Source organism: Dermacentor andersoni, chromosome 7, assembly GCF_023375885.2.
Source record: "Dermacentor andersoni chromosome 7, qqDerAnde1_hic_scaffold, whole genome shotgun sequence".
Classification (NCBI taxonomy): Eukaryota; Metazoa; Arthropoda; class Arachnida; order Ixodida; family Ixodidae; genus Dermacentor; species Dermacentor andersoni.
In genome coordinates, this window is record NC_092820.1 from 177972868 (window position 1) to 177998737 (window position 25870).

Here is a 25870-nt window from a genome sequence, read left to right on the forward strand (position 1 = left end):
TTGCCGGTTTCCCACTTCCCACGTGATCTGTCCTTCACGCTTAGGCCCTGTATTCACGATCACGAGGTTATATTGCTCGCAAAGGTCTAGCATTGACTTCCCGTTATTGTCGGTATAGCCATCTAAATCCTGTATGTGGGCATTCATGTCACCTAATAGTACAATCTCAGCACCATTCCCGAAACCCTGAATATCAGCGCTTTTGCATTCGACTAACTCTTTATTCTTTTCTGTGCAATTTTTTCCGGTCCACAAATACGTTACTCCCAGCCAAGTTTCTTTCCCACTCATTGTACCTGATAACCAAAGATGCTCTTGACATTGTGAATTTACTCTTTTCCATTTGGCTCCCTGATGGATGAACATTCTGACTCCCCCTCGCTTTCTTTCCGACTTAGTTCTGTTGCACCCTTCCCATACATAATTATCAATAACTGGCGGCTCTTCTGAGTCTCTAAGGTGCGTTTCTGTAACCGCATACACCCCTATTTGTTCTCTATGTAACTGCTGCTCAATCTCTGCCCACTTTTCTTCTGCCGCCCTGCATGTTTATGTAGCCTATTGCATGGCGAGCTCTTGTTCTTGCTTTCCTCCTTTTTCTGTTATCGACGGCGATGCTCTTCTGATGTTCCCCTAGGGGACCTTCTTCATTACTACCTACTCTGACCTCCTGAGCGCCCGCGGGCCCCCTAAAGAAGCAACAGCGCGACCCCCAAGTCGCCAGCCCACTTCTCGTGCTAGCCTGTAATTGAAGTGGATCCCATCTCGTTTAAAACCACCACAACTTCTCACTTCCCTGTTTACTTCGACAACCTCGAAGCCCTTCTCTCGGCTCATTTTCCATATTGCCTCATTGGCAGCCATTGCGGCTCTTTGTACGTGACTGTCACGCACAGGCACCTCCGGCATCGTGCACACCACGATCTGCACCTGAGGGGATAGCTCGCGCAGGTCGTCCACCCCCTTCGCCAAGCGCTGGGCTAGTCCTGGCTCTTTCCTGTTTAGGGCGTCATTTAGCCCACCTGCTACTACGACAAGGTTGCCCACGTGGGCATTTTCCGTGAGCTTTTCTTTTGCTCGCTCCATGACAGAACTCAGTGTCCGCCCTGGAAATGTCCCTACCGCCACTCTTTTGTCGCCTTTCACCCTCTCCACAATGGCTTTTAAGCACCCAGCCATGTTTGAGTCGCCAGCGATAATCACCCTTTCACTCACTCCTACCTCTCCCTGCTTCCCTGTGTCCTTTTCCGCGTGATTCAGACTCAACGAAGGGCATTGTCCCCTGGGCTCCTGCTTTTTCCGCTTGGCGGCTTCAAGGTAGGTGCCGCTCTTTCCAGCTTCCTGTGGCTGCAACGTCGCCTCACTCGGGGCGTGTTGCGCTGCTTCACTATAGCTACGCCGATTTACCGGCGGCGAGCTGGCGACCGCTTGCTTTGGCTCCCTGCCTCTCACTTCGCCTGTCGGGTCTACCCTACTTTCTGGGTCTTTGCCACCGCTTTGGTGTCCTGACCCGACATTCTCCGCTGCCCGCGTCTCAAGCGCATCGAGCCGCTTTTTCAGTTTGGCGCTCCTTTGTTTCTCTTCCTCAAGCTCGGCCACAGTCCTTGCTAACTGCGCGGCCTGGGCCGCCTCCACCCTGACGAAATTTTCAACTTTCGCCTGCAGTGCTACCCGCTTCTCCTGCTCCTCCCTCAGGTTTGCCTTAAGCTCTTCGAACTTAGCCGCCCAATTCCCTTCCAGTTTTTGGACGGCTTCCCTGACGCCCTCGCACGACCTGCACGTGAAGCTAGACCCCTCCGCGTCTGCTAAATTCTGGAATTTAGTCTCGTCGAGGAAGCAGCATCGCAGGCACTCGTCGCACTGCACTTGCTCCCCGTCCCCCGCGGCCTTCACGTTCTTCGATTTCATCGCTAGGCCTACGTCCCTAGGCCCAACGAGCAAGTTCGCCAAATCACTCACGCAAAGCCGACCTCGACCGCTATCCCAAACAAAAATAAAGAATTATCACCCCCTACTCCATATAAGAATCCGAAGAGCTAGCTGAAAGAATTAAATAAGCCTATCAAATAGGTCCCTCCTACCACCTAGGCCTAACGGGGTAGCCGCCAGACCTAAACAAAGCCGGTACGTTTACTACTCCTACCAAGAATTCAAAAATTGGAGGACGCTTAAGCTTCGCCTTCAAGAGTGGAACGCGGCAGCGTTCCCGTCGATCCACCAAGGGGTGTAAGACAATGGGCTACGGCGCAGCGATCACTTACGAGGCGCCCCGCATCGGACGCGGTGAGCGTCGAGCAACGCAGCGTTCAGCGCGGCAACGAAACGTGCGCCTGAGCGAGTGGTGCACGCCTTAGCCTTAGAAACAGCTCGTTTCTAAGGCAACACCGCATTCCCTAGAGGCGCTTTTGTACCGCTTTGAAGCATCGAACTCGTGGCTGAGTCGACTTCCTCTTCAGCCACCGAGGTGAGCGGACGCGGAATGTCGGGCTCTTCGCGAGCGGCTTCAGCGACCCTTTTGGGCCGCGGTATCAGGTCAACTGAAAAACCAGGTCAGGACTACCAAATGATTTTACCAACGCTGCCAACAGGTGCGTCCGTTCTGCATACGGTGTTTTTACATGGTGACGTTAAGGCGAGGCCTTACAGAGTGGGACATTTTCGAGACGCTCTTACACGGCTGTCTCTCATGCCGGAAGTGGTTGCACTGGGTGCTTATCAAATGAACCATCTGTGGGCGGTGACTTTCAAGGACGAAGAAGGGAAAAAGAAGAATATCGCTGCAGACGCGTTTGATGTCAAGGACCACCGCTGTGTGGTCGTCGACCCGTGTGACAGAGGCGTCCGTATCAAGCTCTACTGGCTCCTTCATGGTGTACCTGACGACGACGTTCGCACTGCCTTGTCGCCTTTTGGCAAGGTGACTGAGATCACCAGGGACAGGTGGCGGGTACAAGGATGCGTTGACGAAGGGTCAACCACCCGTACTGTCACTATTAGGCTGAAAGCAGGCGTCACCGCTGAAGACTTGCCCCACCAGCTGCGAGTGGCGGAAGATGTTGCGCTCGTGCACGTCCCTGGCAGAGCTCCCCTCTGCCTCCGATGCCGTGGCATCGGGCACATACGACGCGAGTGCCGTGTACCACGCTGTGGGCTTTGTCGTCGTTTCGGCCACGACGAGACCCAGTGCGTCCGAACCTATGCCACAGTGACAGGCCCAGCATTGAAGGAAGATGTCACAGATCACTTGATGGACGTGGTCGACGCAGGGGAAGCCGCAGGCGAAGGGAAAGAGACCCAGCCCTCGGCGTTAACGCCCCTGAAGAAGGCAACGACTGTTAATGAAGACGAGTCATCGGACGGCTGGAAAGACCCATGGTATGACACGATGGAACCAACTAACTCAACAGAGGTCGAGGTAAAAGAGGCCAAAGATACGTGCACATCAACAGAAGTGACGACCGGCGAACAGCATGACACTGATGACACCGTGATGGCAACGTCAAGTAGTGCACCTGCTAAGAGGCTTCACGAAGAGGCGGATGAGCAAGAGGAAAAGGATCAAGAGACTGGGAATGATGAGCCTCCTCCGAAAGCTACCCCGGGACGCCGACCGGCGTTCAAGCCCAAGCCCGGCGTTCCAGCCAAACGCCGTTCTACAACCTAGACGCCTCCGCGTTAGCGGAGGCGTTCCTGGGTTAGAAAAAATTGTTGTTAGGGTCTGGGGACTGGGGTTTGTGGGCAGGGTGTGCGTCGGCCGTCGTCATTCGGCTATGAAGTCCAGAAAACCATGGTCCGCCTCCGTAGACCGTCGAGTCATCGCAGCAGATGTGAGACGGACGATGTGTGGTAATTGGTTTAGTTTCTCCTCCCGTTAAATGGTAGCTAATTTTTCGACTGGTCTTTGTGTCGCGACGCTGAACGTGCGTGGACTTAGCGGGCGTAGAAGGCAATGCCAAGTTAACCGTATTCTTATTGAAAATAATATTGACTTATTGGCCATTCAAGAAACAAAAATTGCAACTGATGAATGCACGGAGCAAATGGTTAACGTTTTCCGCCCTAGATATACCGTAAGTGTATGTCATGCGGCGGGTAGGTCTGGGGGCTGCCTTATTCTTTTGCGTAGCAGTATTGCTGTAGTTGAAGCCGTCACCTCATCCCAGGATGGTAGAATGGTCCTCTGCGATGTTACTTTTTCAGAGATGCCTTGGAGGGCTATATGTGTTTATGCTCCGAACGTAGCGCGGGAGCGGGAAGTATTTTTTGGTGATATTCAGCAGTACTTGAATTGTGAAAGACATGTCATATTACTGGGTGATTTTAATTGTGTTTGCTTTCCAGAAGATAAATCTAAGTTGACTAGTGTTTGTGATAAAAGTGCGTTGCTTTTAAGTTCGATTGTAAGGCAACAAGAGCTTGAAGACATTGGTTATGTGTTGTCAAGCGGAAATCATACCATGTATACGCACTATCAAGGTCAGTGTCATGGCAGGCTAGACAGAATTTATGCTCCGTTAACCTTTGTACCGTTATTTTCAAGTTATCAAGTGCTACATGTTAGTTTTAGCGATCATTGCCTCGTTATGTCAACCATAGGAAAGAAACAAAAACCATCGAAATTCAGCTGGGACTTATGGAAGTTAAATGATAAGCTTTTGCAAGACGACGTTTTTCAAAAAGCAGTTCAAGAAAAGCTCGAAAATTTGCTCAGCATAACTACGTCAGCGTTCTTCATTGCAGAATGGGAACTCTTCAAAAGAGACGTTAAATTAACCGCGATTGAAAGAGCATGCGTAGTCTATCACAAAGAAAAAGAGCGTGAGAAGGAATTACACCTTAGGCTAAAATACATGCTCACCGCAGAAAGCTCTTCGCCTGGATTATTTTCGAAAGAAATCAAGGAAGTTAAGTCGGAACTTGAAGTCATGGATGAAGAAAAGTACAGGGGTGCGATATTAAGGGCAAGGGCGGAGAGTTTATGGATGGGGGAGACGCCTACCAAGCGAGCAATAAGTGATTAGAAGAAACACGCTGTTTCCAAAGAAATAACAGAAATAACTTATCAAGGGGAAGTCACTAGTGATGTTGGAATGATTGAACACGCTTTTGAGTCTTATTATGAAAGTTTGATGGGAAAAACACATGTGATATCGAAAGGTATAGAACTGACTTCTTGCCATTAATGCCAACATTATCAGACGAGGTCTGTGAAGCGCTTGACAGACCAATAAGCCTTTCAGAAGTTGAGGATGCGATTGATGAACTTAGTCCCGGCGAGTCACCGGGGCCTGATGGTCTGGGAGGGGCTTTCTATAAGTGCTTTAAAAGTGAAATAGCTGTAGCATTACATCGAGTGATAAGGGAGATGTACGAGAATAAGGAAGCACCTCCTTCTTTTCGGACATCGCACGTTATTTTAATTCCTAAAGCAAAAGATCCTGCGCGACTTGTGGCGGTTGAAGCCTACAGACCAATAAGCTTGACGAATACGGACTACAAAGTTTACACTAAAGTACTGGTGCGACGATTGCAGACCGTTATAAAAGAACTTGTGGGCCCCCATCAGACATGCGGTATCAAAGGCAGATCGATCTTTTCGAATATACATACTGCAAGGACCATACTGGAATGCTGCGATGAAAGAGAGGACAGAGTCGCTATGATACAAATTGACCTTGAAAAGGCTTTTGACAGAGTCGTCCATGATGTCATATTTTTGCTCTTAGAACATGTTAAAGCCGGTGCAGTGATAACAGATGGAGTAAGAATGGTGTACAAAGATTGCACTGCGAAGTTAGTAATTAATAGGAAATTAGGCGCCAGTATAAAAGTGGAGTCATCAGTAAAACAAGGATGCTGTTTGTCACCTCTTTTATTTGCCTTGTATTTGGAGCCTTTCTGTTTGAAAATAATTAAAAGCCAATCTATTCGTGGGTTTATCTACGCAGGAATTGAGACTAGAGTTCTGGCTTATGCAGATGACGTGGCAATTTTTTGCCGTGATACAGAAAGCGTGAATAACACTATGAAAGAGGTTGTTTCTTTTTGCGCCGCAACTGGAAGTGTTGTCAGCTGGACTGAGTGCCTAGGTTTATGGCACGGCAGCTGGACACAGGTACCCGAGTATTTTTGCAATATGAACTGGAGCGTTACCCCTGGAAAATATCTTGGGGTGCCATTACAACATTATCGTGACAGTTCCGCGTATTGGATCGAAAAAGTAAAAAGAGTTAAAGATCAGACAGAAAAGTGGGGCGGGCATAATTTTTCGATGTTTTCAAGAGCTAGTGTTTGCAATTTGTTTTTAGTTACAAAGGTGTATTATGTACTACAAGTGTTATGCATGGCAAGGATTTCGGTGCAGAAACTTCACAGAGTGTTTGCAGTATATATATGGGGATCCACTTGGGAGAGAACTAGCCGATGTAACTTGTTTCATTCGGTGAAGAATGGAGGACTAGGATTAACACATTTGTTTTTGAAACAGATTGTTAGTAGGTTCTTTTTCTTAAGGGACCAAAGTGATATATTTCTGCGTACTGTTATTCAAGTGAGATTGAGTTCTTCTTTGCCTGAGTGGGTTGTCTCATCAACAAATGAACGTACTCGAACACCAACTGGCTTTCTGATGGAAGTTGTTATGTCCTTTTCTTTATTGAAAGCGCATTTTTCGAATGAATTTTTGACTTCAGTGACGCGTAAGAAACTTTATAGTGATCTGGTTGATGTTTTCTTGCCGCATCCTGTTTACCGTATGATGTATAACTTAGGACCTGAACGCAATGTGCTGAAACGCGTTAGAAAAATGCCGGTTAGATCTTCAGCGAAAACCTTCTTTTTTCAATTGCATTCGGGCACTCTCCTTGTGAAGCCATGGCTGCAAAGCAAGGGCTTCTTTGTTCCATGGTCTGTTAACTGCATCATATGTAAGAAACCTGAAACTATTGAGCACATCTTCTTGGATTGCCATGACTCAGTTTTCTTGTGGGATGTTCTCAAACGAACTCTGAAGAAAGACCTGCCGTTAAGTCCTTTCGGTATTCGTTTCTTACCGTGTGCAGACACAGGGGAAGTGCCGGCTGACTTGATAATGCTTTTGTGTATGAGCAGCGTGTGGAAAACGCGTATGGATGTCAGGAATGCCCGCGTAGATGAACGGTCTGCGAGGGAACACCTAAATGAAAGTCTTAGGTACACGCGTGATGTCCTCAAGCACATGATTGAACCGCCAGAGTGGTTTCTGGAGCTTGACACTTTGGTGTCTGTGATATCCTCTTTGAGTGCCTTTTAAATATGTACAGTCTGTCGAAGTGATGTAATATTATTTTCCTGCACCAAGTGACCTACTTTGTACGCGTTTGAGTGATGTTGAAATCAAGGTAAGAAAAAAAAAAAAAACTCGTGGCTGAGTGGTAGCGTCTCCATCTCACACTCCGGAGACCCTGGTTCGATTCCCACCCAGCCCATCTTGCAAGTTGTTTTTTATTCATGAAGTGCCTGCCGGGATTTATCGCTCACGGCCAATGCCGCCGACGCCGACACCGATGACACCGGCTTTTCTGCGACACGAGCTCTTTAACGCTGTCGCGTTAGAATTTGCGCCCCTACTCCATGCAAAAGAAAACACTTCAAAACACTAGCTAATAAAGATAAAAGAGTACTTAGCTACGAACGAAGTCGCTGAAGCCTCGCGCACAGGAGCGTCCGCGAGCCACGACCAACCACCACCTCAGTTGACTAGGGTGCCTCGATGTGCGCCCGCTCTCCGCGGAGGGTGGCGCCACTCTTGGAAGGGGTCGTCGCCGCCAAAACCGGTTCTCGGGAGGCGCCGCCGCCATTTTCTTGCATTCCGTTCCCGCCGGCACGCCGACTCCTTCCCTACACGGAAAGCGGCATTCTTCACGCAGTCTCTTTGCAGAATGCCTGGCTGCTGCGTTCCCCAGTGCACTAACAGCGCTAAGAATGGCTGGAGAATGTTTTCATTTCCTAGAGGCCAAAAAAGACGACTTCTGTGGACTGCGAAAATCAAGCGTGACAAGTGGCAGCCGACGAACTATATCATGTATCTGCAGTGTAAGTACTCAATTTCTCAGCAACGCCAAATCTATTTCTAGGCTTACGTACAGCTTGTCTGTTCAACTGTTTCTAAAAACCAGACGTACGATTTTATGTGTTCATGTTAGAGCCGTCATCATGCTTTTGTGGCCTTGTGATGTTTGATCGCTGCAAACGGACGTAGCCTCTTAGAGCTGGGGGCCGACATGAAACCCCAGGCACATTTGCAGCTCTATTTATTTCGCTTGGCATCACGAAATAAGGCACAGCCTTATAAAAATGTAAACGATCTTTCTCAGCCACGAAGCGTGATCTGGAGCGCATCACGCTTACTTCACCAAAAGTCCTCGCTACCCACTTTTGACAGGCGCATATAGCAGTGTGGAGGGCGAATCCCGGAGCTCGAAACAGCATGCGACGTGTTATGCTCGCGCTTACGCCGTGTTGCTTCAAATGAAGGTCCCTTATACTTTTTATTGTGTGCGAAAATTATGCTATTCATGACATTTATTCCAGCTTATCATAAGTCACGGAAGTAGCGCATGGAGGTGAACAAAATTTGTGAATTACGCCTTATTTTGTGCATGTGTGCAGATGTGAGCCCATATGCGTGCCGGTGTCAGTTCGTTCGGTTTCCTTCTTTTAATGTCATTTAATCTTATTTCTCGGGTGAATAAGGCACCTATATTAACAATTTTTCGTGCAGGCTCACTTTGAAGAATCCTGTTTTGAACAAAACCGAGCAGATGGATGGAAGAAGCTGAAGCCAAATGCTGTACCAACGGTGTTCCCATTCAGAGGTAGGTATTTCCCATTTGATTCACCGCCTCATTCTTTGAAAGTGCATACATTCGTTACCGAAAGAGTGGTGGTCGCTCGGAAACATTTCAGCAGTATTTGAGCCGCTGGCCCGACATGCGTCACTTATTTTGATTTTAACAGGTTATGTATGTATGTATGTATGTATGTATGTATGTATGTATGTATGTATGTATGTATGTATGTATGTATGTATGTATGTATGTATGTATGTATGTATGTATGTATGTATGTATGTATGTATGCACGCACGTACGTACGTATGTGCGCGTGTGTGTATCAATGCTGCTTCTGCCGCTCTTATCGAGAAGCATTTCTACCTAATAAGTTGTACTGCCGATCGGTTCGCGCAACAACTTTAATCTCAACGCACCCACTTAACACATTTCCTCTTGAAAAAGGGAATCAGTCGCGTTGGCTAATTAATGTGTAATTAACCAAGGCGACATTGTAATTAATACAGGGAGTGGATACCTAGTCAGGTTCTTATGTATACCTATTTGCCCCCCTACCCTTAGGTTTTCTTTCTGGAAAACTAAAAACTCAATAAAAATGGCCGAGACGCTGGCCATGCCTTGTTTCCGCATTGTCTTCATTTTCCATATTCCTTGATACCGCGTTTTCCCTCATCTTAGTGCTTAGTTTGATAATCGGTTTGTGTACCTTTCTGCTTCCAGTTGCTCTAAGGAAGCAAAAGCCACCTAGAGACAGAACGCAGCCTGTGCCCATATCCACCAATGAAGAGGTAAGCAACCCCGCTGAAGTACCTCACGCCGGATCAGAGGCAGGGGAAATGCTCCCCGAGTCAACTCACACGGTATCGCAAGAGGCGTCGTCGAACAACTTCCAAGTCAACAACCCAGGTGACGAAGCTTTGAACGTCGGAATCCCAAGCTCGACAGATGAAGCTCCCACAGCTAGTGAGGCGCAAAGGAATTGTGCTGAGTTGAAAAAGCAGTTGGCAGACATGGAAAGAAAATACGCCACTCTTCAAGAACATCACACAATTGCTAAGAACGCAATCCAAAACCTCAAAAAGCAAGTGCAAAATCTTGAAAGTAAGGCGAATAATTTCGCAAGAAATACGCGTTTCTTAAATTCAGATCAGATTTCCGCTCTTTCTAAATATAGCACTCAGGGTCACACATGGTCTGCGGAGACAGTTAAACAAGGTTTGCAAATTAAGTTTGCTTGCGGAACGACCGGCTATGAGACACTGAGGAAGTTGGGTTATCGTCTTCCGTCCAGCAGGACGTTGGCGCGGAGGATCCAGGGACTGAGGTTCCTTCCAGGAATTCTTCAAGAAGTTTTTGATGTCATGAAGTGCAAGGCTGAGACTATGGAAAACGTGGAAAAAGACTGCGTGCTGTTTCTAGACGAGATGGAAATAGCTACAGCGTTTGAATTGGATAGAAGTGAAGACATTCTCCTTGGAGGTACAACACTTCCTTCAAAGCCAGAGGAGCCCGCCAATCACGCGTTGGTGTTCATGTTGGGCGGAATTAATCAGCGGTGGAAGCAAGTCATCGGATATGAATTCACTGGCCGACACGTGGAAGGTGCCCTGCTCAAAGACTATGTTCTCGACATCACCCGGCGCTGTAGCCAGATTTCCCTAAGAGTCCGTGCAGTGACATGTGACATGGGATCAGCAAATCGAGCAGTGTGGCGAGAATTCGGGTTTTCGAGCCACACAAATTACACCACAGTGTGCTCGATACCACACCCATGTTTGGACGGTAAAGAGCTTTTTTTCACTGCCGATGCAGCACATGTGTTGAAGAACCTACGAGGGCAACTTTTAAGCTCCAAAGTCTTTACACTGAGTGCTGCCACCGTGCTCGATAACAACCTTCCGTCACCGAACGTGAAACTGGAGCACGTCCAGGCAGTGGTGGACTACGACGCAGAGAGGGAACTTAAAGTAGCCCCTGCCCTAGGCTATCGGAGGTTCATGTGAGCAGCGGCCACTTCACAAAAATGAAGGTTAGTGTAGCTCTCCAATTGTTCAGAGAAGCTGCACCGGCCATCCGATTTTTGGTAAAAGAAGGGCTACTTGACCCATCTGCCGAAACGACAGCATGGTTCATGGATCGGGTGTCAAAGTGGTATGCCTTGATGTCGTCACGCCATCCCACTTTAGCTTTAAGCAACCGAAATATGGACAAATATTATGGTGCTCTGAAAACCTTGCGCCTTGCAGCAGAAACAATTCAAGGGATGAATATGGGCGCCACATCTCAATGGAAACCATCCCAAGCTGGGCTCCACATTTCCACGACAGTCGTCCTTCGCCTCCAAGAAGTTTTCCTGGGCAATGAACGCTACGAATTTTTCCTAACGAGCAGGCTACTTCAAGACTTCCTCGAAAATCTTTTTTCTGTAGTAAGCCTAATGCAGCCAGTGCCAACGGCATATGACTTAAAATGTGCTCTGAGGCTTGTGAGCGTGAGCCAGTTTCTACACACACCGCGAACTACAAACTATGAGCTTGATGATCGAGAGTACCTTGTCGACCTCCTTTCTCAAGCAAAGAAGCAGTGCTCAGGAAATTTGTCCGAAGAAATAGACGACTCTGAGATTTTGTTCATTGAGGAGCTGACGTCAACGGAATGTTGTATGTTATACTACCTTGGCGGCTTCATCCTGAAAAGCATCGTAAAGCACGTATCCTGTTCCCAATGCAAGGATGCCCTCCTTGGAGCAGCAAGCAATGCATGCCTCTTTGACAGTTCTCAAGGAGTATGTAAGGAATGGACGGAACTTGATCTATCCGAGCAGTGTACACGGGGTGTACACGCGGGGTGTACACACAATATACACACGATGAAGTCCCCGCTGAAATCGTTTACGGAATACCTTGCGAAGGTAGACCGGCCATGCCTGAACACATGTGCAGACCGCAGGGAAGCAATAACTAAAATGCTGATAGCCACCTACACAAGACTGCGGCTACGTATCCATTTACGTCAGTACCCAGCCACACGTGCCGGAGATCACGGAAGTAAAACTTGTGCTGGTGTTAGTTTAACTTAAAGACGCTGTAATAAGTATGAACTTTTCGTATACATGCACATAAGCATGAGAAAAAAGTTTAGTGTAGTAATCATAAGCAGCATTATAACTGCAGTGAAGTGTGTTCGTTATCATATTAAACATCACGTATTTGTGGATCAAGGTATTAAATCATTGTTTTTGCTTGCGCCTAAGCCTTCATGTTTTGATTGCATGGTGTACGCATGACAGTTGGCAGCCAGGTAATCCTATGTCACCACGGCGAAGAATATTGCTAGTGAACGTAATCATGCCGTGCATCCGTAGTTGAATATGCAGCAGTACCTTTCCTTCGCGTACTTCTCCTACTTACCGCTATGTCCATATCTAAGCGCAACGACAGCAAGTTCACGACGGCGAGAAGTTGCCCGCCGTGCTCATCTAACGTTAAAAAAAAAAAAAAAAGATATCCGATATACCTTCGCTAATCGTCTCGAAATAGCGAATGCGTCACCAAATCTTTACTCCTAGTTTTCATCTACCCTAGAAAAGGAATAATTATCAAAGGTAAAGGCCCATACAAGCCCCCACTGCTAGCGGGGCCAGCACATTCAAGGCGCGTCACGCAGCCAACGCGCGCACCGCGACCAGCGTATGCAAGAAAATGGCGGCCGCGCTAGCAGACGACGTGGTTGTCCTCACCCTAAACGGAGCGCGGGTGCCATGGCGGGTGCACATCGAGGCACCCTACAGTTGACACAACGCTAGCGCCATCTCACGCGTGGTTTGCGTACACTTTCGGCGTTTCGAGGCGTCCTTCCTCGATGTTGCCAGCCAGAGGTTTCTGCATGTCTTATATTCAACTGCGTGCGGCGATAAATCAGCGTGCCAAATGTCGTACCACATCCCATACGTGCTAAACTACTACGTGCCTAGTCTTAATCGTTACCGCTGAGCGCGGTCACAGTACCGTGTTGCCGTATCGGACATCGTGGGAAAGTGTTCCGCTGTCACTTGTCGCATTGCTACACTTGCGAGCTGAGTATGACTCTTCGTCTCGGATTTGCTCTGGTTTAAGGAAAATACGAGGTAAGCTGCGCCGTTGCCGCTCGCGATATACTTCGAAATCTTCGTTTTGATTGGAATCGTACAAAGTGCTCGTAGTGGTCCGAGTGGTCGTTGCTTTCGAGTTGCAGATAGCAGAGAGTTATCACAATTGGCAGACGCACAGATCGCTTGTGATCTTTCGTTTCTAATCTCTCGGTCTCTTCTTAATCTCGCTGCGTGATAATCGGGCTACTCCGTGTATACGCTGATCGCGGGCTTTTCGCAGAAGCGTCCTCATAGAACGACATCCGTCTTTGGGCAATTGGAGCAGATCGGTTCGATCAAACGCGTGTGGGTCGGCTGGACGCGAATGTGTCTTCGTGCCAGCGTCAGTCGATTGCTTCTGAAAGTGCTCTGTTCCGACGCACGTATTTCCAACTTTCTTTAGTCTTTAGACTTTAGTCTAGCTCTAAAGGAGCTGGCGTAGTACTAGGTTTGTTTCCACCGCACTGGAGATTTATCTTTAGGCTTACTACCTTCTGGCGCCGTGTGATTTCCTGCATGTTTTGAACTCGATTGGCCCTTGGCACTCGCGCTGCGCTTCGTCCACTCGCTGTGGTACAAGTCGAGCGATTCCTGAGCGCGGCTTTTACGCTCTCTGCATTCTGTTCGTCGTTCTGACATGCCCGAAAGAAAGCACAACGTGATCAGCTGGTCGGGATATCGAGAGACCACGTTATCTCAAATGCATTCGGCTCTTGCGCTCTCTGCATTCTGTTCGTCATTTTGACATGCCAGAAGAAAGCACAACGTGTTCACCTCGTCGGGATGTCGAGAGACCACGTTATCTAAAATGCATTCGGCTTTTGCGCACTCTGCATTCTGTTCGTCGTTTTGACATGCCCGGAAGAAAGCACAAGGTGATCAGCTGGTCAGGATGTCGAGAGACCACGTTATCTGAAATGCATTCGGCTCTTGCGCTCTCTGCATTCTGTCCGTTGTTTTGACATGCCCGGAAGAAAGCATAACGTGATCAACTGATCAGGGTGTAGAGAGACCAAGTTATCTCAAATGCATTCGACTCTTGCGCTCTCTGCATTCTGTTCGTTGTTTTGACATGCCCGGAAGAAAGCATAACGTGATCACCTGGTCGCGATGTCGAGAGATCACGTTATCTCAAATGCATTCGGCTCTTGCGCTCTCTGCATTCTGTTCGTCGTTTTGACATGCTCAGAAGAAAGCACAACGTGATCAGCTGGTCGGGATGTCGACAGACCACGTTATCTCAAATGCATTCGGCTCTTGCGCTCTCTGCATTCTGTTCGTTGTTTTGACATGCCCAGAAGAAAGCATAACGTGATCAACTGATCAGGATGTCGAGACACCATGTTATCTCAAATGCATTCCACTCTTGCGCTCCCTGCATTCTGTTCGTTGTTTTGACATGCCCGGAAGAAAGCATAACGTGATCACCTGGTCGCGATGTCGAGACACCATGTTATCTGAAATGCATTCGGCTCTTGCGCTCTCTGCATTCTGTTCGTCGTTTTGACATGCTCAGAAGAAAGCACAACGAGATCAGCTGGTCGGGATGTCGACAGACCACGTTATCTCAAATGCATTCGGCTCTTGCGCTCTCTGCATTCTGTTCGTTGTTTTGACATGCCCAGAAGAAAGCATAACGTGATCAACTGATCAGGATGTCGAGACACCATGTTATCTCAAATGCATTCGACTCTTGCGCTCCCTGTATTCTGTTCGTTGTTTTGACATGCCCGGAAGAAAGCATAACGTGATCACCTGGTCGCGATGTCGAGAGATCACGTTATCTCAAATGCATTCGGCTCTTGCGCTCTCTGCATTCTGTTCGTCGTTTTGACATGCTCAGAAGAAAGCACAACGTGATCAGCTGGTCGGGATGTCGACAGACCACGTTATCTCAAATGCATTCGGCTCTTGCGCTCTCTGCATTCTGTTCGTTGTTTTGACATGCCCAGAAGAAAGCATAACGTGATCAACTGATCAGGATGTCGAGACACCATGTTATCTCAAATGCATTCGACTCTTGCGCTCCCTGCATTCTGTTCGTTGTTTTGACATGCCCGGAAGAAAGCATAACGTGATCACCTGGTCGCGATGTCGAGACACCATGTTATCTCAAATGCATTCGGCTCTTGCGCTCTCTGCATTCTGTTCGTCGTTTTGACATGCTCAGAAGAAAGCACAACGTGATCAGCTGGTCGGGATGTCGACAGACCACGTTATCTCAAATGCATTCGGCTCTTGCGCTCTCTGCATTCTGTTCGTTGTTTTGACATGCCCAGAAGAAAGCATAACGTGATCAACTGATCAGGATGTCGAGACACCATGTTATCTCAAATGCATTCGGCTCTTGCGCTCCCTGCATTCTGTTCGTTGTTTTGACATGCCCGGAAGAAAGCATAACGTGATCACCTGGTCGCGATGTCGAGACACCATGTTATCTCAAATGCATTCGGCTCTTGCGCTCTCTGCATTCTGTTCGTCGTTTTGACATGCCCGGAAGAAAGCACAACATGATCAGTTGGTCAAGATGTCGAGACACCACGTTATCTCTAATACACTTGGCTCTTGCACTCTCTTTCTATTCGTCATTCTGACATGCCTGAAAGAAAGCATAACGTGATCAACTGATCAGGATGTTGAGAACCCACATTATCTCCAATACATCCATGTAAAATTATGCCGATTTAAGCTTTGTTTTGTCAAGTTTAGGTGTTTTACATATTTTTTTTGAGACGCACACAGCTTGAACCCGAAGCTCTTACGGCATACAGTTCATTATTGTATTCTTGCCAGAACTACGAGGGTCGTTCTTATATTACGTTTCGTCATTTATATTTACAGAGAAACTTTATTGCTGAAAAAAAAATTCACCATGGCATTATGAACTATACACTTTGCACTATTCTTCCACGTAGTCACCACCGACACTGAGACATTTTCATAGCGTGCATTCAGTGTGAAGAAACCGAACTTTACCCTACCAACTGGGCCTAACTTTCTATCCTTTTGAAGAAACCACTCTGGTAAAACTCGATTCCCTGCGATGCAAGAAATTGTTGCACAGCCTCCTCTGCCTCAGTATTGTTTTGGAAGTGATGTACCGAGAGTGCAGTTTTCTATCCAGGGAACGGGTGCCCATTCGTACCAGATAACAGCACACAGCTCCGTTGGCGACCATGCAGTCAGCACACATCTCTCTGTCATTGCGATTTGTACTCGAATAACCTCGGACGCGGTGGTCTGCTGCTATTCTCTCTTCTTCGGCGCTTTGTGCAAGCGTCATTCTTCCTCTGCGGATGCTCCTTCCGTCGTTGAACCAGCAACAGGCGTGCATTCTTATGGCAATTGTTTGTTTCACCTGGAGCACCATCTCCTCTTTAAAAAAAATTACGAAACTTGCTTTCGGAACATCTCTCGTATAATGATTGCAGTTGTGGTACAGGAAGGGATGAGGAAAAGAGTAAGCGCATGTGATGATGCATGTAAATGCGCAGAAGGGGCACTTCATAATGAAACTCAGTATGATATTTATCATGCGCAAGAAGGTTGCAATGAATTACATGAAGTGGTTAATTGGTTAACTGGCCGTATGCTGGGCTTGCGTGGCGCTTCTGATAGTTCTGTGTTTCAAGTTCCACCGTTGCCCATGGGCCGTCTTTTACATTTGGCTGTCAAAGTTCGGCTTGACAGTTTTTCCAAACAGAAGGTTGTCCCCACAAAGGGATTTGGACTATATGTAAATTTTTGTGATTCTAAAGTGGCTACCGCATACATTGAATCTCTTTCTTGCTTGAAAGGCATTAACTCCCGTGCTCAGGTTAATCTTAAGATCATTGTGAAAAAAAAAAAGAAGGCTCCTCACACTTTTGTATGTAAAATAGTGGGAGTAAACAAATGCTAAGCTTAACTAAGCTTAACTGAATGAATAAACAGTCCATGTTTTGTCATTTGGTATCTCAGTGCACTTGTACAGTAAAATCTGTCATGAAATGAATTTCTCTGAGCATTGAAAAACTATCTGACATTTGTATCATCATCATCGTCAGCCTAGTTACGCCCACTGTAGGGCAAAGGCCTCTCCCATACTTCTCCAACTACCCCGGTCATGTACTAATTGTGGCCATGTTGTCCCTGCAAACGTCTTAATGTCATCCGCCCACCTAACTTTCTGCCGCCCCCTACTACGCTTCCCTTCCCTTGGAATCCAGTCCGTAACCCTTAATGACCATCGGTTATCTTCCCTCCTCATTACATGTCCGGCCCATGCCCATTTCTTTTTCTTGATTTCAACTAAGATGTCATTTACCTGCGTTTGTTCCCTCACCCAATCTGCTCTTTTCTTAACCCTTAACGTTACACCTATCATTCTTCTTTCCATAGCTCGTTGCGTCGTCCTCAATTTCAGCAGAACCCTTTTCGTAATCCTCCAGGTTTCTGCCCCGTAGGTGAGTACTGGTAAGACACAGCTGTTATACACTTTCCTCTTGAGGGATAGTGGCAACCTGCTGTTCATGATTTGAGAATGCCTGCCAAACGCACCCCAGCCCATTCTCATTCTTCTGGTTATTTCAGTCTCATGATCCGGATCCGTGGTCACTACCTGCCCTAAGTAGATGTATTCCCTTACCACTTCCAGTGCCTCGCTACCTATCGTAAACTGCTGTTCTCTTCCGAGGCTGTTAAACATTACTTTAGTTTTCTGTAGATTAATTTTCAGACCCACCCTTCTGCTTTGCCTCTCCTGGTCAGTGAGCATGCATTGCAATTGGTCTCCTGAGTTACTAAGCAAGGCAATATCATCAGCGAATCGCAAGTTGCTAAGGTATTCTCCATCAACTTTTATCCCCAATTCTTCCCACTCCAGGTCTCTGAATACCTCCTGTAAACATGCTGTGAATAGCATTGGAGATATCGTATCTCCCTGTCTAACGCCTTTCTTTATTGGGATTTTGTTGCTTTCTTTGTGGAGGAATACGGTGGCTGTGGAACCGCTATAGATAGCTTCCAGTATCTTTACATATGGCTCATCTACACCCTGATTCCGTAGTGCCTTCATGACTGCTGAGGTTTCTACTGAATCAAATGCTTTTTCGTAATCAATGAAGGCTATATATAAGGGTTGGTTATATTCCGCACATTTCTCTATCACCTGATTGATAGTGTGAATATGGTCTATTGTTGAGTAGCCTTTACGGAATCCTGCCTGGTCCTTTGGTTGACAGAAGTCTAAGGTATTCCTGATTCTATTTGCGATTACCTTAGCAAATACTTTGTAGGCAACGGACAGTAAGCTGATCGGTCTATAATTTTTCAAGTCTTTGGCGTCCCCTTTCTTATGGATTAGGATTATGTTAGCGTTCTTCCAAGATTCCGGTACGTTCGAGGTCATGAGGCATTGTGTATATAGGGCGGCCAACCTTTCTAGGACAGTGTTCCCACCATCCTTCAACAAATCTGCTGTTACCTGATCCTCCCCAGCTGCCTTCCCCCTTTGCATAGCTCCCAAGGCGTTCTTTACCTCTTCCGGTGTTACTTGTGGGATTTCAAGTTCCTCTACACTATTCTCTCTCACCTTATCGTCGTGGGTGTTACTAGTACTGTATAAATCTCTATAAAACTCTTCAGCCACTTGAACTATCTCATCCATATTAGTAACGATATTGCCGGCTTTGTCCCTTAACGCACACATCTGATTCTTGCCTATTCCTAGTTTCTTCTTTACTGCTTTTAGGCTTCCTCCGTTCCTGAGAGCCTGTTCAATTCTATCCATATTATAGTTCCTTATGTCCGCTGTCTTACGCTTGTTGATTAACTTAGAAAGTTCTGCCAGTTCTATTCTAGCTGTAGGGTTAGAGGCTTTCATACATTGGCGTTTCTTGATCAGGTCTTTCGTCTCCTGCGATAGCTTGCTGGTTTCCTGTTTAACGGCGTTACCACCGACTTCTACTGCGCACTCTTTAATGATGCCCATAAGATTGTCGTTCATTGCTTCAACACTATGGTGCTCTTCCTGGGTTAAAGCCGAATACCTGTTCTGTAGCTTGATGCGGAATTCCTCTAGTTTCCCTCTTACCGCTAACTCATCGATTGGTTTCTTATGTACCAGTTTCTTCCGTTCCCTCCTCAAGTCAAGGCTAATTCGAGTTCTTACCATCCTATGGTCACTGCAGCGCACCTTGCCGAGCACGTCTACATTTTGTATGATGCCAGGGTTCGCGCAGAGTATAAAGTCGATTTCATTTCTAGTCTCACCATTCGGGCTCCTCCACGTCCACTTTCAGCTAACCCGCTTGCGGAAAAAGGTATTCATTATCCGCATGTTATTCTGTTCTGCAAACTCTACTAATAACTCTCCTCTGCTATTCCTAGAGCCTATGCCATATTCCCCCACTGCCTTGTCTCCGGCCTGCTTCTTGCCTACCCTGGCATTGAAATCGCCCATCAGTATACTGTATTTTGTTTTGACTTTACCCATCGCCGATTCCACGTCTTCATAGAAGCTTTCGACTTCCTGGTCATCATGACTAGATCTAGGGGCGTAGACCTGTACAACCTTCATTTTGTACCTCTTATTAAGTTTCACAACAAGACATGCCACCCTCTCGTTAATGCTATAGAATTCCTGTATGTTACCAGCTATGTTCTTATTAATCAGGAATCCGACTCCTAGTTCTCGTCTCTCTGCTAAGCCCCGGTAGCACAGGACGTGCCCGCTTTTTAGCACTGTATATGCTTCTTTTGACTGCATGCAGTGCTCTTCAAGTGCTGGCCTTCAAGGTTACTGAAGGCCAAGATTTCACTTGAAACTGTGTGGTGACTGTACTCCTCATACTTTGCGAGGTCCTTTACGGCTTTTGTATCACCTGTCACCACCAAGCAGAGCAATCGGGTTATCCCAAAACGGAGAGCATTGTACTCAATGCACTTTGGCCAGAACCTTTTCACAATTAGCATCACGTCTAAGTTCGAATCAAATGTCATCGTGTTGAGGTTAGACTATCACATGCCTGCACCGCACAGTTAATTTCAGAAAAGCTGTTATCCGGGGAAGGTGCTTGTGATAAAATTTGCTCACATTTCTTTCTCGGCCCACAGCAGGAAAAAAAAAAGTAAGAAAAAGAAAACTTTGCATGATTTTACTGTGTCTTCTGTTCTTGCCATTTGTCCGTGGAGTTACCAGTGTACCAGTTTCAACACTCTGTTTCAAACTGCAAGCATTCTCTGGTTTCATTCTGGGGGGGCTTCATCAACAGACATGTCACCGGGTGAGCAACAAACTCAAGTGTGGCATGGCTTGGTAAAAAGTGCTTGAAACAACGAATACAGATGAAAAAGAAAGACAGGAATTATTGGTGGATGATTGTAAGCATAACTCGCCACACTTATACACAGACTCGTAATTACTCCACTCTCATTTCACTGGGCTCGGAAGAGGAGCGAGGGCAAGCAAATTAAATTGTAATTAATTGACTTTTATTTCCCATTTGCACTTGGGGACTGCCAAGGAAAAAAACTGCATGGTCAGCTTGATGAGCCCATTGACGTGCATGATGAAAAAGAGAAAGAATTAACTGGATATTCACAAGACAAAATATAAACTTGAACCTGAGTAACAACACAAGTGTAAAATGATATAACCAAGTTTGTAATGAAAAGGAAAAGGTACAACAGTATCAAATAGGTCAGCACTGAATGAAAAAATAAACTCGCTCAGTGGAATCCCAATACAACAAAAGAAGGGCACTTATGTGAAAGGCCTTACACAAGACATGGGACGATTGCAATGCATACAGATGGTACATACATTATAACAAACTAGCAAGCTACAATAACCCTAAGCAAACTCGTTTCATAGAACGAAAAATAAACGCATGGCTAAGACACATCAGGAATGATATGAATTAGTTTTGCAAGAAATGTCACATACATTCACATCCGTGTTATGAAATTTGTTTAACTGATGTGATATTGCATTACCTAATCTTTGAGTTCCGCTGCTAGTTTGCCATTTCGGAGCGTGCCAAAGATCTGAGTGTCCGTTGTTATACATGCGTATATTGGTATCAAGATGCACCAGAAAGTACAGGTTATTGATGTTAGCTCATATTTCTCTCCTGTAACTATCGATAAGCCTAATGTGGTAAATGTTAAAAATGTTCATAAATTTGTACGTTGCGAGCAGCTCATCTCATCATCATCATCATCAGCCTGGTTACGCCCACTGCAGAGCAAAGGCCTCTCCCATACTTCTCCAACAACCCCAGTCATGTACTAATTGTGGCCATGTCATCCCTACAAGCTTCTTAATCTCATCCGCCCACCTAACTTTCTGCCGCCCCCTGCTATGCTTCCCTTCCCTTGGAATCCAGTCCGTAACTCTTAATGATCATCGGTTATCTTCCTTCCTCATTACGTGTCCTGCCCATCCCCATTTCTTTTTCTTGATTTCAACTAAGATATCATTAACTCGCGTTTGTTCCCTCACCCAATCTGCTCTTTTCTTATCCCTTAACGTTACACCTATCATTCTTCTTTCCACAGCTCGTTGCGTCGTCCTCAATTTAAGTAGAACCCTTTTCGTAAGCCTCCAGGTTTCTACCCCATACGTGAGTACTGGTAAGACACAGCTGCTATAAACTTTTCTCTTGAGCGATAATGGCAACCTGCTGTTCATGATCTGAGAATGCCGGCCAAACGCACCCCAGCCCATTCTTATTCTTCTGAAATAATCAGAAGAATAAGAATGGGCTGGGGTGTGTATGGCAGGCATTCTCAGATCATGAACAGCAGGTTGCCATTATCCCTCAAGAGTTCATCTATATGTGTGAAAATACCTTTATTAGATACTGTGTGCTGCAATACCTTCTTCTGTAGCATCAAAATTTTTTTGCAGGTTACTAGTAAGGATTATTACCACTTACAAGCTGACAATAATTCAGGTGTAACAAAAACATCAAATTATAAATTAAAATCTTGACTTAGTTGGAGCTAGGTGTCCATGTCTGCCTATTGCTCCTGTTGTATGAAAGAGCCTAGTTGTAACTGCATTCGCATGTTTATCCCAACTTGGGTAACTCGAAAAATGCGCACTTAAGAGCCGTACACTTTCTGTGAAGTGAGTGAGTGAGTGAAGGAACTTTGTTGTGAACGCCTGCAGAATGGTTAGCCTTCCCCTGTTAGGGAGGCGTTACGGTGACGCGGCCATGACGCCTTCGCGGCGTGTGGCGCCTCTACTTCGGCCGCGGCCGCACTACTCCCTTTGGTCGACCACGCCTGCCCCTCTTTTGGGGTGGCAGCCTCCCTCCGGTTTCGCTCGGTCGTTGCCTTTCGAGGGCCGCCGAGATCTGCTGGACGGCCTGTGTTTGGACATCTTGGTCATAGCACCTCGTTGCGGCCTCGAGCCGCGGCGGGATCGTTGTCATCGTTGCAGCTTCATGCGGATTCTTAGCACAGTCCCAAAGGATGTGAGCTGCAGTGGCTCTTTCCTTTCGGCACACACAACACAGATCACTTTCATAAACACTTGGACACACGTGCCTCATCAGCACCAGGGTGAATAACGACCCTGTTTGAAGTTGTCGATATAAAACCGCCTCCTTACGGGTCAAGCCCGGATGAGGTGGCGGCATAGTCCTTCGCTCTAGTCGGTACCATTTCACAATTTCATTGTAGGAAGTCATTTTGTCCTTCGTTTCCCACCACCACAACGGGTCGGCTGTAGTAGCAGCGGCGCGGCGCGGTTGGTTAGTCCTCGCGCCGCCGCGTTCGCCTTCTCGTTGTGGTTAGCGTTGCCGCGATCTGACACATCACTAAATTTTTTTCTGAGCCAGAACGTAAATTAGACGACATCAAAACTTGTCCGCTTATAATCGTGAATATTATAGCTTTGGTTTTGGCACATTAATCTTCACTTGATTTATAGCTGACCAATACTTCAAACCTTTAAGCGCAGAACTTGCTTCTTCAATCATGTTGCCTACTATAGTTGATGAAGATAGTAAAGTTACATCATCTGCATAGATAATATATTTTGCACTCATAGACTTGTTAGCTACATCATTTACACATACGTTACGGAGAAGAGGGCCAAGAATACTACCATGCGGTACATTATTTATTTAATGGAAGATTTATGGTTCTTTACTACTGGCATACTGTTCTCGGTGTTCAAGGTGGGGCAGGAGACTGGACCGCGGAAACCGCATGTGTCAAGTTTTACCAAAGGCCGTTGATGATTGATATATTCAAAAGCTTGGCAACAATCCACCAGCATGACCTGGCACAGCTTTCCTATCCTCAAAGCACTGTATAATGTATTCTTTGAACACAAATAACGCAATTTCCGTCCATTGTTTTTGTAAAACCAAGCTGTGCTTCGAATATTATGTTGTGTGTTTCGCAAAATTTAATCATGCGAGTGTGTGTTACTTTTTCTGGACCTTTAGAAAATATAAGTAGTACCGAAACTGGGGCTCTGTAATCCTTTAAACATGTTTGATTGCCTTTTTCTACAGCCTGTAAATCGGTGAATGTGAGTGGACAACATGGGTGACTTTTGTGAAGTGTGAGTGAGCATGTATGTGAGTGAGTGCTGATGAGTGGGTGCTGGTGAATGGAAGCCACTATGAACACAAGTGAGTTTTGATTAGTATAAGTAGAAATGCAGCTGAGTACATAGCCTGTGAAAATATTGGTGAGTAAGTATCCACTTTTCTGCCGCCCTATGGTGAAGCGATAGGTAGACCTGCTGAGATTTGATTTGCACTTATTGGTTAGCTTTGTTGGTTAATACTGTGAGGTGTGCAGGTGCTGTAATGCTGCACTGACTTTAGGTTTGGTCTACATTACGGACCACTTTAAAATCCTTGTGAGGACACACATTGTTTAAAGGTTAAACTAGCCAGAAACACAAAGGATGGAAGGAAGTCATGTGTGTTTCACGTTGTTGATGTACTAACTATCCGAAATGCTAACCTTCTGGACATGTGTTGTCGGGATTCTCCCAGCTAATATTAAGCTGTCTCGAGGATCAGTACAGGTTACTCCGCCAGGCTGTTGTGCACGGCCTTATTTTAAAGTGCTGCTTGCATTTTATTCTTTTAAATTATTCACAAATGGCAAGTATAACTTTAATGAAAGCAAGCCTCAGCATACCTAACCTATGATTTTGTGGAAAAATTGTGCGTTTAACAACTGTTTTATAAGTTGTCTCACCATCCTGCGCTATGCAATCATTTCATTCCTCCGTTGTACTACAATTCACCACACTTTAATCATGTTTGTAATGTAGGCATTGACACGTTTATTACTAAGCCATCTTTTCAGTCATTCCTACCTTGAGTGGAAACACCTTAGTGATGATATTGTAATCATCAGTAACTTTGAACATTTCGATGATGCATTAGCCAACGCTGTAGATAAACTGTAGATGTAGAGGAACGTTGTAGGTGTACTCCTATTCAAATTATGTCACTAATTTATTTTTGTATTTATTTGTTCTCTATTTCATATTTTTATGCGAAACATATTACTAGAGCTCAACCCAGCTCCTCAGGCGCGGCGGTGTTGCCTTCAATACCACGTGACACCGTGACATCACGACAGAAGAGAAACGGGGCTCCAACTCGCGCCGTCGCTCGCGGCGTCGCGGCGGTATATAAGCAGCTGCGCTTTTTCTAGGTGGCTTTGGCTCAACTCTTGCAAGATGGGCTGGGTGGGAATCGAACCAGGGTCTCCGGAGTGTGAGACGGAGACGCTACCACTGAGCCACGAGTACGATACTTCAAAGCGGTACAAAAGCGCCTCTAGTGAATGCGGTGTTGCCTTAGAAACGAGCTGTTTCTAAGGCTCAGGCGTGCGTAGCTTGCTCAGGGGCACATTTCGTTGCCGCGCCGAACGCTGCGTTGCTCGATGCTCACCGCGTCCAATGCGGGGCGCGTAGTCGCTGCGCCGTAGCCCATTGTCTTGCACCCCTTGGCGGGTCGACGGGAACGCTGTCGCGTTCCAAGCAGAGTAACGCATGAGTTGTTTCTTCTACTAGCCGAACCAAATATAGCCAAGCAACAGCAGTTCACCAGGCTAAACAGTGGTTCAACAACTAAAATAAAGGCTAGTATGCTTCGCATCCTGGGCTTAACCTTAGCTAAGCCACAGCCATTTTTTCCTTGCGCAAACTGTACCCACTATACTGTTTAATGCCTGTGGGCCCTGAAAGTAACTGAAATAATAAATAAAATTGTAAATTGCTTGCACATCTGCTTTATCTTTCCTTATCGTAGGGGTGAAAAGGGGGCACTTTATGGTTAGTTTGTTTTCTATAGGTGATGACCAACAGTCCCCATCGCCTAATTTCGCCACTAGTATGATTGAAGAGCTCTGGCTTGTCCTGTCTCTCACTATTTTCGTGTTTCTGTGGGAGCAAGAGGTAACAGGTTAAATTCCCAACCATGGTGGCTGCATTCTGGTGATGCAAATATGCTCTTGTTGAAGAAAGATGTTGGTTGAAACTAATCTGGAGCCCCTCGCTACTTCTCTCATAGCGCACAATTTGGCTAATTAGTTACTATTATAAAGTATAATAAGTAGTACTAACTTAATTTGTTTAACAGGACACACTGCAAACCAAGGAAGTTTGTTTTGTAATACCTGACAACGAAGGCAGAGCTTGTTATCAAGGCATAGCAGCAGAGTAATGGAAAAAAAAATGTACGTAACTACAATATATCTCAACAATATAATTTAGTACACAATATGCATGCACATGGAAAGAGAAACGTTAAAGAATATTTGTTAAGAATAGTAGTAGCAAAGCATTCTCTGTAGACTAAAGTATCGAAAGAAGATTGCCAATGCAGAAAACAAGACAGAGAGGTAATAACACTGGTAATATGGCTCTCTTAATGACAAACTG

General features: G+C 46.1%; 2 protein-coding genes across 4 annotated transcripts in view; both read left to right on the plus strand.

Moving 5' to 3' along the window:
* Window positions 1-2427: 2427 nt before the first annotated feature.
* LOC126533278 (uncharacterized) lies at window positions 2428-3664 on the plus strand. The gene has a single exon (XM_050180540.3). It carries the CDS (start codon window positions 2480-2482, stop codon window positions 3662-3664), a length of 1185 nt encoding a protein of 394 aa, XP_050036497.2. The 5' UTR covers window positions 2428-2479.
* A 20-nt stretch (window positions 3665-3684) lies between these two features.
* Window positions 3685-25870, plus strand: part of LOC126533185 (BTB/POZ domain-containing protein 7) — a 139575-nt gene continuing 117389 nt past the window's right edge. The window contains exon 1 of one of the 3 annotated variants that reach the window (XM_055071638.2): window positions 3685-3846. In XM_055071638.2, the coding sequence (XP_054927613.1) occupies window positions 3788-3846 (59 nt within the window). In that variant the 5' untranslated portion in view covers window positions 3685-3787. The other 2 variants (XM_055071639.2, XM_050180452.3) reach the window with 2 other exon arrangements.